At 36.5% G+C, this 16,558-nt stretch overlaps 1 protein-coding gene across 1 annotated transcript; it reads right to left on the reverse strand.

Moving 5' to 3' along the window:
* Nucleotides 1-8,956: 8,956 nt before the first annotated feature.
* LOC127866016 (uncharacterized) lies at nucleotides 8,957-14,868 on the reverse strand. The gene is made up of 5 exons (XM_052406247.1): nucleotides 14,785-14,868; nucleotides 10,985-11,050; nucleotides 9,713-10,375; nucleotides 9,431-9,559; nucleotides 8,957-9,201 (listed from the first exon to the last, which is right to left on the reverse strand). The coding sequence occupies exons 2-5, from the start codon at nucleotides 11,048-11,050 to the stop codon at nucleotides 9,136-9,138; spliced, it is 924 nt and encodes a 307-aa protein (XP_052262207.1). The 5' UTR covers nucleotides 14,785-14,868; the 3' UTR covers nucleotides 8,957-9,135.
* Nucleotides 14,869-16,558: the final 1,690 nt, after the last annotated feature.

Genomic DNA, 16,558 nt, shown 5'->3' on the forward strand with positions numbered 1-16,558 from the left:
TGAGTTATGTTTTGAAATGTGCATATGGCTATGGAAGGCTTTATTATTTTCAAATAAACTTTTTGACGATGGAAAACAAATGACATGACAATGTTTTGAAAAGCTTATTCTGTATGTTGAATGATTTTTAATAATTTTCCGAAGGGTGAACTTTAATTTGCTATTTTTTAAGAAAACTGCGTATGCCGTCGACTGGTCTAACCTGTTATACAGAATAAGTTTTACCCTTTATTTTTACATCTTTGCACATTGACACTAAATCGCGAAAGAAATTATTGTGGTCAATAGAATTAACGTTTTTGCAGGGTTATTCTTAACTGGTTGACTTACTGTTTATGGTTCGTATGTCAGATTATTTCATTTGATTTGTCGTTGTAAGTTTTCTTTTCACTGGCTGGACTGGCTCTTTATGTCGTCTCAATGCGATTTAATGTCATATTTCTTTGAGCTTTATTCCATGAGGTTGACGCCTGAATTCCCACAAACATAGATAACGTTTCATAAGCTTGAACTCGATGTCTCTTATTTTGAATTTCGATCATTCCGCGTTAAAAATGTTGTTGTTTGCTTCAATATTTTTGTAAGTAATTAATGAAATAGCATATAGATAATGATGAAAATAACTTAATATTATTTAAGCTTGACAATTTATTTTAACTCCAAGAAAATATGTTTTCGCCGTTAATTTTTGCTCTTTTACATATTATTGTTATGCATGTCAAGTAAGACATTTTTGTGCATAAAAGTTTAGAGTGAACATTTATACAGTCTCCTTCAAGATGTAAATTTTCTTTCATCATGTCTCATCTTCACACAATCCTATGTAATTGTTATCGAACTTTTCTTACACATAATAGTATATACCAGCGCATACATATATCTTTCAAACGTCAATCGTATACTGCCGATATCTAGTTAGGAAAGCCAAGCACAGTTCTAAATCACAGGTGGTTAGTGTGTGGCTATAATATTAATTAGTAACAACATCATTTTGAATGAAAAATAATCAAATTATAACGAAAAATCAACTTATCTGGGGGGAAAAAAATCAAAATTCAAAGGTCAAATTTTAAGAAATAACACGATACACAACTCGCATGACCTACTCGTCGACGATCTGATCCGATTCAAGTATGAAATCTTCAGTAAGTGATAATGTTTCATTGCAAATGATGTTTTAACCAATTAAGATCACACGCTTACCACCTGTGTTCTTGATTGGTCAGGTGAAATGGAATTTTTATTAAGTCAGCTGAAATGGAATGTTTAATCCGTCAGTTGAAACGGAGTTCTAAATTGGTCAGCTGCAATGGAGTTCTAAATTGGTTAGCTGCAACTGTAGTTCTAAATTGGTCAGCTGCAATGTAGCCCTAAATTGGTCAGCTGCAATGTAGCCCTAAATTGGTCAGCTGAAATGTAGTTTATAATAGGTCTGCTGATGTGGAGTTCTTTATTGGTCTGCTGAAGTGGTTACATGATGAATAGAAAGTACATTAAATAGGCATAAGCAAGACTATGGAATATTTGAATGAACAGAAATTACGCAATATGATTGAAATATATTTTTATTGATTTAAAAAAAAACACTTAAAAATAAAAGTATTAAGGAAGTTGGATTTCGATAGTAACTTTGCTCATATCTGGTGTAGGTTCTTCCAGCCGGTTTAGATAGAATCCAGAACGTCATATACTGCATTGAAGCGGACGAGGATGTCGATAAGCTCCTGGGCCTTGTTCTGAAATGACAAGGACATGGGATGAGAGAATGTGTTGTTTCATTGAGTTAAATAAAATGAGCTTGAAGAGAATTGTGCGTTACTGTGGCGCAGACTTGATTTTTACAAATCAATAAAACTAGTCAATTAAGCGTTTTGTAAATTGTGTTCGGTGTCAAAGTGTATGACAAGTATCAGTTTAAAATAAGAAACTTATATCCATGTATCACGTAAATATCACATTGCTGTTGTTTGTCAGTGCAATTCCACTAGAAGGGAATGCAACTTAAGGTAGAGTCACTGTAATGGACACCTTTCCAAATATAATCTAATGTATTATTTTCTTAATCAGCATAATTTCACTGAACTACATGCAAATTTTTAGGTAGGCTTTCCATGCTTTTTAAAAACATATACTGGTCTTTTCAAAACCACCCCCACGCTCGGCATTGGTCTAGATTATTTGTGCCCCTTCCATTATTCATCCAGATTTTCAATATACGGGCATGCAGTTGGTGTGTACAGATGCAGTAATGGTGTTTTAAGTTAAAACAAGATGAAATAAGTATTCGTTTACAGACATTTATTTCTTATATATCTTGTTATCTATGGAAGAGCGCCATGAAATGTAAGTGGTTTCAGCCAATAAGAAATAGGGTTGGTTAAAACAAAGTTTCTTAAAATTTAAAATAGTATCATTTAGGTAATATTTTGAAATTATACAGCAAGAATACTAAGAAAATGACAGATTTACCGTTTATTGTTTTTATATTTTCGCGAGCGCATGGCGCTAGTGAAAATATGAACATTTTGTACTTCGATGCAAAGCTTGGTATATACAGGTAGTTATTGCAATTGTTGTGTTATTGCTGGAAAACCGGACTACTATTTAAAAATAAACATAGCTTATATGCTATAATAAATCAAATTACAAATAAATTGACTTGACCACTGGGCCACGACAACTTCACATTAGTATCTACTTAAATTAGATATCCATAAGTAAACAGGTAAAAAGGCTCTTCGATCTTCGAAGAAATTGCGGGAAATCATTACAGTGGCTCTACCTTACTTCACGCATCTGCTTATGGTAAATTGTTTGATTTTCAAGGATGATCTCATGTTACAAAAAAAGCATAATTATGCGAATCAGGGACGCACTTTCCAGTGGGTGTTCGATGAAGCGAATCTATACGATTTTTATATTTGTTAAATTGTAATATATTGATAAAAAATATGTTACAATAACACAAAATAGGCAAGAAAAATTATACATTGAAGACGAATTTCATAAAATGCAGCAAATCCAAATTAGCGCCCCGAGCCGATTGTGACGAAGATATTTCGTACATATTTTCCTACAATAACCGAAGCATTCGTCTTTTTATTAGGATCTGAGATAGTGTTCGTGTGTCGTATGAATAGATATAGTTGCAGAAAATTAAAATGATCCGTAAAACTAAAGAAGAGAATTTGTTTAAACGAAAAATTCCATAAAAGCGGACTGCACAGGCAAATCTGGAACGACAATACGCATATGCGGACTGCACAGGCAAATCTGGAACGACAATACGCATATGCGGACTGCACAGGCAAATCTGGAACGACAATACGCATATGCGGACTTCACAGGCAAATCTGGAACGACAATACGCATATGCGGACTGCACAGGCAAATCTGGAACGACAATACGCATATGCATGAAATTACTTTTTACAGATCAAGGCTCAATTATTGTGTACATGTATTAAACATCAGCCGCACTTAGCCCATCGTCAAGCGGGATTCTTTCAACCTGGTCGCATGTGCGGCGGAATATGCTAGCAGCGCTTGGCGGGCTGGGGCGGCTACCCCTTGGCGTACGGCGCTCGCGCTGAAAACACGAGAAAATATTGCTTTATTTTTCTTGTTCCTGCTGAAAGAAATTACTGTTTTTGTTCATGTTTTTGTTTCCATGGTTGTTATTGTACACATAAAGATTTAGAGTTTATTTCAGATTATGTTTGGCTCAAAACGTGTACATATATAGTGCATATACCCTATATTAGAGACCAGCTAATGTCGTTGCTCAAAATGTGTGTGTGTGTGTGTATCAGAGTTTATTTACAGGTCCTACTGGCCTCTTCACGAGGTCCTTGTAGCCCGACCTGCCCCTGTGACCTTTCAGGTGATAAAGGTTAATTTTGAGCCAGAGTAGGTCAAATTTACCCCGTCTGCCCGGGTATTCGCCAAATGATTTTTATTTTTAAGAGAGTTCAGTGCACGCTGGCCAATGAGACCTTAATGTGCACTCTACTGTATAATGGTGATGATGAGGTGCGGATCACGCGGAGTGTCCCGCACACTACTCATATACAAGACACTCAACACGACCCACACCCCATCATCACCCGGAGAGTAAGACCCAAAACACACACATATAACACTCCCACACACACCACTCATAACGAGCGACGAGTATGCGAGTGCCACACCCGTGTGTTCCGGGTCCCGTGATGGTGATCTGTAGATGTTTGTGTAAAGTCTGTGGTATGTGATTGTTGTGCATTTGTCTGGAGCGGAAGTGGAGCTGTTTGTCGGTTATTTACGTCCGTCGGTCAGTCGTGAAGGGCTGTATCTCGTTGCAGTTCCCAGAGCGCATAACACGCCGCCCCCGCACGAGCGCACCCACGCCGAGCGAGCCCAAGCCCCCGCCCCCGCGCCCACTTACGGCCCCGGCCCGACCCCCGACCACTGAAGCCCCTCGAGGCAAGCACCCTCATCCACCCTCTTGCTGCGCGCGACAACAGATCAGCCAAGAACCGACCAAAGAGTTCCACAAAGCCCCATCCGGAGTCACCATCGTTCTTTCCCACCCGCCTGCCGAACATCCAGACCATGTATCAAGCTGGGCTGTATTTATTTTATTTTTATGTTATATTTGCTATTACGATTGGATAGGTAAAATTATAATAAATAATCTAAGATTGCCGTTGTTATATCATATATTTTATGCTTTTACTTAATATTATAGTTTATGGCCTTGCTTTTAGTTTTCATTTATCCATGTGTGGTTGTTGTGCTCTCCGCCCCATAGAGGTGTAAGTGGGCGTTCGAGCAGGATTCCAGAGACGCTCCTGGTTCTTTTAAGTGCCCGGTGTATAGCACCGATACACTGCACCCCCGTTTAACGCGGAAGACATATTAGTACATGGTGTTAGTATTGGTACATATGTATTTCTGCTGCCTTGTGTCATATCTTGTGGTGACGTGGGCTCTCTCTGTTGCTATTGGAATATTGTTTGAATGGTGTTGCGAAGGACAGGCTAGATTTTGAAAGATCATGTATTTCATGATAGAAGAGAGAGACTACGTGTGTTTGATTGGGCCGATATGACTATTTCGTTGGGGGCATAGACAATTTCTATATATATTCTTTCTTTTTGTTGTGTTAAGTGTCTTATGGCACTGTGGTGTTGTAAGGGTCAGGCTAGTTTTGATAGATCATTTATTTGATGAAAGAAGAGAGGGGCTGAGTTTGAGGTAATAGTGTATTTGGTATTAGGGAGGGCGCTTACGTTGATGTTTCTGGTTAAAATGTATATATGGAGACAAAGGCAGCAGTCCTATGTGTTATTGTATTATGACCGGTTAGTATCGTGGCCTGGTCTGGAACATGTCGATCCAGCTACATAGGAAATTACAATTGTTAGTATACAAAATGGACTACAATTAGTGATTCCGATCACTGCAATTCAAAGAGAAATAACATACAATAAATACCTTCATCTTTTTTGGTAATCTTGGGTGGGTCGCGACGGCAGAGACATATTGCTTGGGGGGGGGGGGGGAGAAGGTTGGCATGCCCTATCATCACAGCCGACACGCTCCAATTCAACATATTTGTGTATTATGCATATGGGAAAATACATGAATGGTACAATATTCACATCTATAGGAGTTGCACTGTAGGTATCTCAAGTGGGTTACCTACGTGCGCACTTTCTGCGGCCTCCGTGGAGGTGAGGTGTCTGTGTGCTCTCCCCCACATACTTTGTCGTCGGTTGCTGCGTGCTGGATGCAGCGGAAAAAATAATAAGAGGACCAGCACAAAGGGGAGGGGGTCTCGCGGAACTTGGATACTGTTAACCCGATTTATTATTGGTTTCAAAAGGGGGATTCAAGTTCGTCCATATTGTTACATAGTGGTCACAGATGACCGTTAAATTTGAGAGAGAGTACCTCTCCGTCATTGTGTCAAAGATTGTTGTGGTTGTTGCTGTTCTACTATGTTTTATTGTGCAGCATAGCAGCCCGCCCCAGTCCATGGCATCCTCACAGGGCACAGTCCGATTGTATATCACCGCATTGCATAGGCCGGGATAAAATGGCTAGGTGCATTCGTCTGAGTGACTCGTCGCCCGTGGCCCGCTCGGAGGCACCCTAATAACCATAGTCCACGGATCGGGTCGGGCAGTCAGGATACATGTTATATTATTATATGTATGGTATATTTATCCTGGTTACTTATTTACAGAGGTTTAAGTTATTCGCACCTATTGTAGATACGTTGTACTAAATTTGGTAAGTAATTGAAGGGCGAATGGCACGGGCACGCGCATTATTATCACTTATGTAAAGAACGCGTTTTGTTTATATACGTATTTTTGATAGTCCCATCGGCTTAGGGGAGGTAATTTATTAAGTAAAACGCGAGATTTTTTTGGGATGCCTTTTTATAACTCGTATTTTATTAATTACATGCGGATATACAGCTTAATTAAAAATGAATTCCACCAGCAATTTTTTTTGGGGAGAAAGATATATTGAATTTCAATGGCTCGTAGAATGCGAGTTTCCTTATATGTTTTCTATTGCAGGGGAGGTAGTTATATAATGATAAAAGTCTCCAAATTGGTTCTTTTTGTATTAATTTATGTTCGTTTTCAAGCAAATGATGACTTAAAAATAATTATTGTTAGTATCTAGTCAAAATAGTTGTTGGTCCGGATATATGATGTTCATATAATATCTTAGAAGTGTGGATATGTGTACTATGCTACTGTTTCACTCATCGTGTTGCTCTCGCATCACTGAGAAAGAAAAAAAAACTGAGACGGTATGTAGGATTGTTATATTTAATAATGTATACACAGGGATTTTCGGTTTATTTGTTAGATTGATTAGGACAAAACGCGATATATCTAGTGGATTTATATTTTACTGAGGTATCCCGTATCTCGCAAATTTGTTAAGACAGTATAAAGAAGTGAAACTCCAGCTGCTGGAGCAGTATTGAATTTTCATTAAAAACATGTCTTACTATAGAGCCGATTGCGTTCGGAGGCATAAGCAGTAGACCTAAAAATGCAAGTCGGTTCGCCTTATCTACGGAGAGCCTACTAACGCCACACGCGCCGTATCCGCAAGAGAAAGAGTTTTATAATGTATGCAACAGGTTTGAGTTCTCCAACTATATTCATTCACAAATGGAAACATTATATGAATATCGTGTTAAATGTAATAGTTTCGAACGGAGCTTATATAAAAAAGAATCAATAAACAATGATTGTATCATAGTGTCGCGGAAGAGATTGTTTATGAATGATTAAAATAGTCCAGTTTCTGCTGCGTCTTCGTGACGTAGTATTTTTGCTCAGCTCATTCATAAATCTGAGGCTATTAATAGATGCGGCTGCCGATAAACAAGGGAGAGTACAGTTGCACGGCAATCTCCATCTCTGGGAAACGTTCTTTTGTTCTCAACAGATATCGGCGCTCTTTTGTATTTACTAGCAACGCATTAGTAGAAGTTTAGTAGAAGGTTAAGCTTGTTTATATTCACAGTTCTCAATTTATAAACCTTTGGACATGAGTTCACCAATTACTACAGGCATACTTATGAGACCTCAAAAAGGCTTTATAATCGCTAAAACCGAAAGCAACTAAATATAACAAGAAATATCTTTTAAAAATGTAGTCGGCGTATACGCAGACTTGGAAATAAAGTTTGCAATTTACTTTTCTAAATAAATAAATAAAAAGAAATCAAAAGTTTAACTATTGTGTTTTTTTTTCACTTGTAAGTTGCATATTCAACGCATGAAATGTTTGTTAGCATTGTCAAAGCACACATTAGTGTAAGCAAATACCTATAGAAATATAATGTAATCTATAAATCTTTGGTGTACGTAGATACAAAATATACTACGGGAGTGCACATCATATGTGTCCTCACATGCCTTATTATGATTATATTTCTTCACTATCGAAAAAAAGTATGTTAATATTTGATTTAAACGCAGTTTTTCGACACATTAAAATCAAACCTTCATAGCCGCGTCATTCGAAAATGGGTCTTATGCGTTTCGGCCAGCGTTTGTTAAACCCAACATGTGCATTTGCGCAGTCAGGTCAGGCCATGCTGTTCGCTATAAAGCCACTCAATATGTTATGATATCATTATGTATCTCCTGACCAGACTGAGAGATGCGCAGGCTGAGTGGGCTATATATATGATGGGCGCATATGGAATAAGACCAATTTTCGTCATTAAAAGTCTCATTGCGAATTGTAAATGGCACATTTGAGCACAATGCTTTTTGATAAAAACAGAAGGTTATTGTAATGCTGAATGTGTTTCATGCGTCCCGTAGTTTTAATTTTTCTAGTGATAGTGATTTTGCCCAAACCAGTATCCTCGTGTCACCAGTTTTCGCCGATGTAAGAAATAAAAAGTTATGATTGAACAGTTCTTTTTGCTTGTCTGTAAGATGGGAATTCATTTAAGCCGCGAACAAAACAAGAAGAGAAAAAAACAACAGGCGTAATGTATTTTCGGAAAGTTTTCTCCCAGATTAGTCTGTGCAAAAGCTTATCTGAGAAGACGATATCCGCCTTAACTAGATTTTCGCTAAGAAGAAACCTCCTTTCAAGAAAATAACCCATACGGAAAGAGTCGGTCCTGATAAGCATGTGCGAACACTGTACGCACATGCAATCAGCTGGGTTGTCCAAAAGCGCGGCTTATAGTTTGAAATCTGAATCCATCCATTATACAAATGTATATTTTTTTTGTCTATTGAAACGAAACAAAGAATTATATGAAATAGTTAAAGATTTTTTTATTTTCAGGAAAACAATAGATAGCAATAAAGGCACACTTAAGTGAGAGTGTTAGTAAAAAAACAGATACATGCAATATATTGAAGATTCAGTTTTCATGTTGTACTTAACTATCGATAATCGATCAATAGTACGTTTAATTCAACCCTTTTAAAGGCGTCATACGTTGTTTTTTCCCAGTCAATATAACACATTAACTTGAACTCGAAAGGATAGCAACGTTCGAAGTAGAAGAGACAGAAATTGTTATTTAGATTTTTGCCGGGGCGGGTCCTTGTTCTGATCCTGTCGGGTAAGCGGAAGTCCTGTAAAGACCTACTGCATTTTACTGCACGCGTATCCAATGAAGCCCATGACTTCGGGCAGAGCGATCTTTAAGATCTGTAAGACAAACAACCAAACTGGATTACTTTACATCCATTATAACTGATAAAAAATATGTATTATTTTAAAAAAATTGACATCTAAAGGCACTCGATAAGTGTCTTGTCAGTTAAAATACAATTTTAATGAAATGCATTTAGTAATATATTGATTGCAAAGCTACAAACTAGTCTTCCAAATGTTCGAGGGAATCGTTCGTTATGAATACAAATTGTATATGCCTCACCTGGTCATCGATTTTCACCCCTGCCTTAGCAGCGCAGCCCTTGACAAATTCCCCCAAGGCTAATGTAATCAATGCCTTACTGTCGGTGATGAACGGCATCAGAGCGAATGGGAATGATCTTTTCGTACGCTGAAAGAAGAGTTTGAATTTTAAAAGAGTATGCAAGAACTTTTTCCACAAACTCATGACCGTCCGGTGTGTGCAATACAATAGATTTATACGTTATTCGCCACCTTGTTGTTTGTAGACGTGTCTACGTTTAAAATTTACAACAGCACCTACTTCAAGTAGAAGTTGCTCGACATCGCCGCTTGTTATAGAGCTTTCCTCGACGGTGGCAATAATTTTGTCGCATACTTGGCCGGCTTTGCCCAAGGCCTCCTCCAAATCGGTCATATTAATCGTGCTCCCACCCAGAGCTACGCCGCAGAAATCTTTCAAGTCACCTTTTTCATTCTCCGTCAATTCGACATCGAGATCCACGTCATCGAAACCTTCTTCCACTGGATTTACAGTTTGATTAGTCGCTGGCTGAGTTGGTGTTGGTTTGGGTGCTGGTTTAGTTGTTGGTTTAAAAGTTGGTTTAGCAGGCGCCTTTGATGGGGTAGGCTTCGCTGGGGTAGGCTTGGGTCGGTTAGTCTTTGGTGGGGTGGGCTTTGGTTTAGTTGTTGGTTTAAAAGTTGGTTTAGCAGGCGCCTTTGGTGGGGTTGGCTTCGGTTTAGTTGTTGGTTTAAAAGTTGATTTAGCAGGCGCCTTTGGTGGGGTAGGCTTCGGTGGGGTAGGCTTTTGTGGGGTAGCTGCGCTTGGCTTAGCACTTGGTGGTGGTGATGGTTTCGTTTCTACTGGTACGTCGCTTGACTTAGCACTTGGAGGTGGTGATGGCTTTGTTTCTACTGGTACATTTTGTTCAGTAGCCGGTTGAGGTAAGGGCGCATTGGTGGTAGCCTGCAATAAAATGTTATACATGTTATGGCAATGGTAATACAGCCGCACGTGCGGCAGCTATTTTATAAAATTTCTTTTTGTGTATTTTTGTTATACCATCCATTACTTGTGTGAAACTCAATACATAATTTCAATCAGTTACTTTACTGTCACGAAAGATATTACAAGAAATAATATAAAATTGAATTGAAATATTTCCTGAATTTTAAGGCTTCACACAAGATGTTGTTTCATCATAACTAGTTTAATCTAAGAATATACCGGACTGTATTGAACTTATACTTACACTTAATTATCAATTATATTTCGAAGAACAAAACGTTCGAAGTAAAGCATCTCCATGTTGAATTTGAATTCAATTGCAAAACGTACACGTTAACCCTTCTCTTACAAAGTAACCTTAACCCCAAGTAAAGTTACAACTAATATAATTGCTGTATGTAATACTCATCAGCTGACACGTGTTATTCATATTGTTTTATTTTCTAATAATTACGTATTTAATGTGAATATAAATTATAATGTTTAACGAAAAGTAAAAGCAAGTAATGGAGCACCAAGGTCTATCTACGGAATATGTATTGCTTACTGTAGACTCTTTCAGCTTACCTTTTCTTGAGCAGTCACCATCAGGCAAGCTGCGCCAAACACCAAAAACGTTAGTCCTAGTTTCATCTGCAAATTTGACAAAACGCAATACAGTTGTAGTTGTTATTCGGAACTCTACAGTCTGGGTTTTTCCCATATTTGAACACGCGCGGTAGGTACAAACAAAAGCTGAGTAGCATATTTTAAAAGAGGGTGAATCAATAATTTCTTTTATTTCTGAACAGTAAACACCACTTGTTCTGCTCAAACGTTCGTTATAGTTGATAAAAAATACCATGATTTAATCATTTTTCTTTAGATGAATTAATCTCGATCGTGTTTAATATGTAAGAATATTATGCAACACGATATAATGCTGCATGTACATGTAAACAGCTTCGGTCACGTAACTATGTAATCGCATAATTCCTGTTCGAAGGCTAGTTGCAATAATTCAACTCTAAGCTTTATAGCCCAATGGGCTGCTTCGAGTTGCAATACGCTCTCTCTTGTCCATGGGTGCAAAATGTTATCAACAATGCAAGGGTTAAGGAACACTGAAACTGCAAGAACTTATTAAAGTTTAACTATCTAAACCACAAAAACTATCTAAATGGTACCTTTAAAGCAAGAAATAATTGATTTTATTGACTTAAGTTTTGTTATGTACGCTGTATCCGCCATATTGGAAAATTGACCCAATATTGGTTAGGTCGCAGTACGCCAATATTTTGCACGTCGGGTTATGTGCTCCAGCCTATAAAGTTTATGAAGTTTATTCATTATTTTCCCCAATTTGTCTCGAACGACGTCTGTTTAGTGAAGCGCACGGATTCGCTGCGCTGAACTGCACACATGTTTATGAAGGGGTGCATATGGACTGCCAGAGCCGCCATAGCAAAAATTAAAGGCTCTGGGAGTCCGTTTATATGGACTATGCGTAGGCCTGGGCATTCAGTTGTAATGAAAGTTTGCCAACGAAACTATCAAGACATTGACTCCATCGTATATATATTATACTATTCAAATATATTTAAAATCATATAGACAAGTACCAAACAACAAAAACCTTATTATCCTCAGTCCATTCGTAGTACTAGAACAAATATATCGTTCTATATCAGTTGGATAGTTATATGTCTATTGATATAGCTCTATGGTGATGCTTTTCTTTAATCTAATCTGAAAATTAAAGAAAATTATTCTCTAAAGAGTAAGACCTTTAGAATAGAAGGCACATCACTAACGAGCTTTACCATACATTACTTTTATTTGCTATATCTATAACGAAAAAACAATAACATGAATAATGTTTTTCAGAAGAAATATTGCATATGTCAAGCCGTTTGTATAGGTTCCTTCATTCCCATACAGCTGAAAAATTCTGTTGTTCATGTCTTTAAGGATGCTAGCTACTGGACCCATTCGTAAAGGCGGAAACGGTGTATTTAGACTTCAATCCTGTATAAAACGTCTGACATACATGTATATCAGTGTTGGATTTGTTATGTGTAATTATTATTAATAATAGTAATAATAACAAAAGACTTGAAGTCTGACATTTCCTAAAAGGAACGCTACTGTCGTTTAAATAGTTATTATTCACTACTGAATGGGAAGCAAATCGGATATCGACGTTACTGGTCATTACTGTATTAATGACGATGTTTGTACCTCTCGCGCGCGCTCAGAAAATGGAAAAACCCACAGCGCGCGAGTTTCGAATAAAAGATACGGTTCAGTTCAAGTGCACGTATACGTTTGTTATAATACAGAACAGAACAGACATTTTATTTAGACTTAAACATACGTTCATCATCTTTCATGCCGACAATTATAAATAAAGCACTATCACGTGTAAAAATATAATATATGTGTGTGTACATCCAATGAAATTTCAAAACAAAATATGAAAAAAGAAGAAAAATACTGATTTTAAAGGCAGAAAGAATAAACTATTACGTTTATTTACAATAGTATATATTATACAATTTAGAAAAAAATCACAAACACAGGAAATCAATTAATTCACATAATATCAATGACTGACCAGTAATACATACTTATTTCGTGAGAAGTAAGGAAAACTATTCATTAATGAAAACTTACGTCAATAAGTGGTATTGATTATTGCAATTTCGAATTAATTAGGCTTCTTTAACATATTTACATACATTAATAGTTTAAAATTAATATGTTGATGCCAACACAATACCATGGAACTTTACAACATATGGATCCATGTAATAAAAACGTGTAATCTATTTTTGACGTAGTAAAAGATAGCATACACAATCACAATGAAATGTTGAATCGGTGTGTGCACGAATTCGATATCAACAGAGAAATTAAATGTATCATCCAGAGAAAATGAAGTTGTTATTTTAGGTTCAACATCAAGTTAACATATAAATTTATTCATTAAATTGAATTAATTTCTCTACAACAATTTTTTCTCCAATTTATATTTTATATAAAATATAATAGTTAACAAAGTAACTTAGCTCAATAACCTATGAAAAAAATGAGACTATATTTAATAAATATTCAATATCTTTACAATAGGTTACATAGTTATGTCATAAATGCTAATAAAAATCATTAACCCATGAGTCGCGCTCTTGGTTTACGGATCATTATGTGCGTTAAGTGTTGTCCCAGATTAGCCTGTGCAGTCCAAATATTGAATATGGACCTTAAACCGAATGGATAAAGACCTTAACCCATTTATGCCTAGCGCCTAAAAAGGCCTTGGCAAACAGCGTAGACCCAGATGAGACGCCGCATGATGCGGCGTCTCATCAGGGTTTGCGCTGTTTGCTTAAAGGAATTTCTGTAAGAAATATTCTTAATAATGAAAGAAATATATTAGACATTCCTAATTTTGGAAATAAATTGATCCAATTTAGAAGGATGGGAGAGTCCACTAGGCATAAATGGGTTAAACAATGCCAAAAATCGCACTGTGGCGAGCAAAGACGGGCTAAAATGTCTTGCAATTGTGTTGCAGAATGTATTCATTTCTATAACATATTATCGCACAACAGACGCAACCGTGTCAATACTATGGCGCTTTTGTATAAACGTAGTTTCAGGTAGAAAACACTTACTGTGATCGGATGGATGTTATATTACTTATAACCGTCCTGGTACCAGAAATGTATGATACAATTAAACACTTAATGAACGTAGCAAAAGTCAAAATTTGTTTTGAAGAACATTGTCAATGGAGGATAAAAAGTTTGCTACTAAGAAAGTCCGTTTCGTTACGAAACTATATATATCTACTGGTACACCAAAAACCTATTTTCAATTTTGTTCGTATACATATTATCTATAGAATCACATCGTCACTTATAGACAATGCACACAATTCTTATAATTGAGAAAGAATATTATTACAATTTTAAAATTAGTTTTATCTCCAAAAATAGTTGAAGCGTCCAATTGTGAGTTGCTTTTAAACCATGCGTTTTCAATCCCAATCGCATATCAAGGCCAAATCGTTGTTAATAGGTATAAATCTACGATTGCATTCAGCTCATGTAAAAACTTGCTTCGCAGTGTTAATGCCAATTGTTTTTCACTCACTTTATACGGAAAAACAACAACAAAATAAAGTTAAAATACGGATGAAAGCATAACAAACGGAAAAAAATGAAGCAATGTTTTATACCTTTCTGTGCTAAACTTGATTTATGGTTCACAAAATGCAGTCAGAAAAATACCAACCTTTAATAAAAATGCAACAGTAATAACAGAACATAAATTTAATAATTGTTGTTTGATAACACAATGAAAAAACTACAAACTCTTCATACCTTAAGATTTCCAAATTATTTCTTCCGTCAATGGATTGCGAGTAGGATCTGTGTCCAAACCTTGCAGTACAGAACTTTATATTGGTACCGTTCTGACAACATGCCAATCGCCACATCACAGCGAGACCACGTGAGTTAGCAATTAATCCGAGTTGATAAATTTGTATTTTCACAAAAGCTTCCAAGCTTATTTTGTTTGAATAGAGATTAATGTTAATGCGTTTTCTCTCATGCTGCCAAGATTTTGGCTGTTTGAATTGTGTCTTAGCGGTCACCTGGCCATAGTTTGGTCACGATTTTTTTACGTGGTCAAAGAAAAAGTAACCGATATTGTCCCAATTAGGACTGTGTCGAAATGTTGAAATGGCATTAAGAACGTATAAAATTTGCATTAAATCCATTGTGGAAATCGCTTTATATAGCTGCATGGATTGGTCAGTGTTATTGAGCGCCTTATTAATACACCGTATTGTATCATAAGCCACTTGGGCCAATTTCTTGCATTTCGAATCGGAAATATGTGCTCTGAAAACGAATTCGTTATGCAATTCAATATATTACTTTGCAACGATATTATTGACCGGCGCATTTTACTTGCTCGTCGTTCACCGGTCTCCACTCATTCACCACACAACATGCGACAGACAGACAGACACACATACATACACACAGACAGACACACAGACAAACAGGCAGACAGACAGACACACATATTTTTAAATGGCAAATTTGTATGATACATATATGAAATTTACAAATAAACATATACTAGAAAATTCAATAAGAATACTGTATTGATATGAAAGAGAAAAAATTTTTAGTATGAAATGTGTCCACTTTATCAAATTCTAGTATTGAAATGGGTCCAATTTATCAAAATTCTTGTATTGAAATGGGTCCATGGCACTTTCTCAATGGTATCGTATACAAATGGGTCTGTTTTTCAAAAATCTTGCATCAAAACGGATCCTCTTTATCAGAGTTCCTGTATAAAAATGGGTCACATTTCGGAAGTCTCAGTGGGACACTAAAATTTGGGAAGTTAAAACCTTCCCCCCCCCCCGGTACAATCGATAGTAAGAATAGCGTTTCATCTTTATGCACGTTGAAAAAAGTGAAACGTAATATTATTCTCAATAGGATAAAACTAATTTTTATAAATGTACTGCTCATATAAATATTCATCAGCGAAAGCGCGCATTTTGGCAAATTTCCGCTTACCTGTAAGTGTATTTGAGACTTTTCAAACCCAACACTTTTCATACTTGAATATCTCACTTATAAGTTAAAATGTTACTAAGTTGAGGCCACGAGATGCAAAAATGAGAATTGCAAACTAAATAAAAGAGAAGTGCAATAAAAAAATAGCGGTGCAGTAAAATAAAAGAACGGTGCATGTAACAAAAGATGAGAGAATTTTTGCCATCTCGTTGCCACGAGTTAGTAAGCCAATCAAATTTTGCGTAACATCTGCAAATATTCTGTACGCATGTATATATATATATATATATATATATATATATATATATATATATATATATATATATATATATAGCTGACCAAAGCGGACTTATACTGTGATGATTACTTCCATTTGTGTAAAGATCACCATGAACGACCATATAGAACAATTTGATTGGCTAACTAACTCGTGGCCACGAGTTAGCTAAGTCGGGATCTCGAGATAGCTAAAATTATCTCCTCTTTTGTTGATAATTACTTCCATTTGTATAAAGATCACCATGGGCGACCATGTGGAACAATTTGATTGGCT

This window comes from Dreissena polymorpha, chromosome 2, assembly GCF_020536995.1.
Source record: "Dreissena polymorpha isolate Duluth1 chromosome 2, UMN_Dpol_1.0, whole genome shotgun sequence".
NCBI lineage: Eukaryota > Metazoa > Mollusca > Bivalvia > Myida > Dreissenidae > Dreissena > Dreissena polymorpha.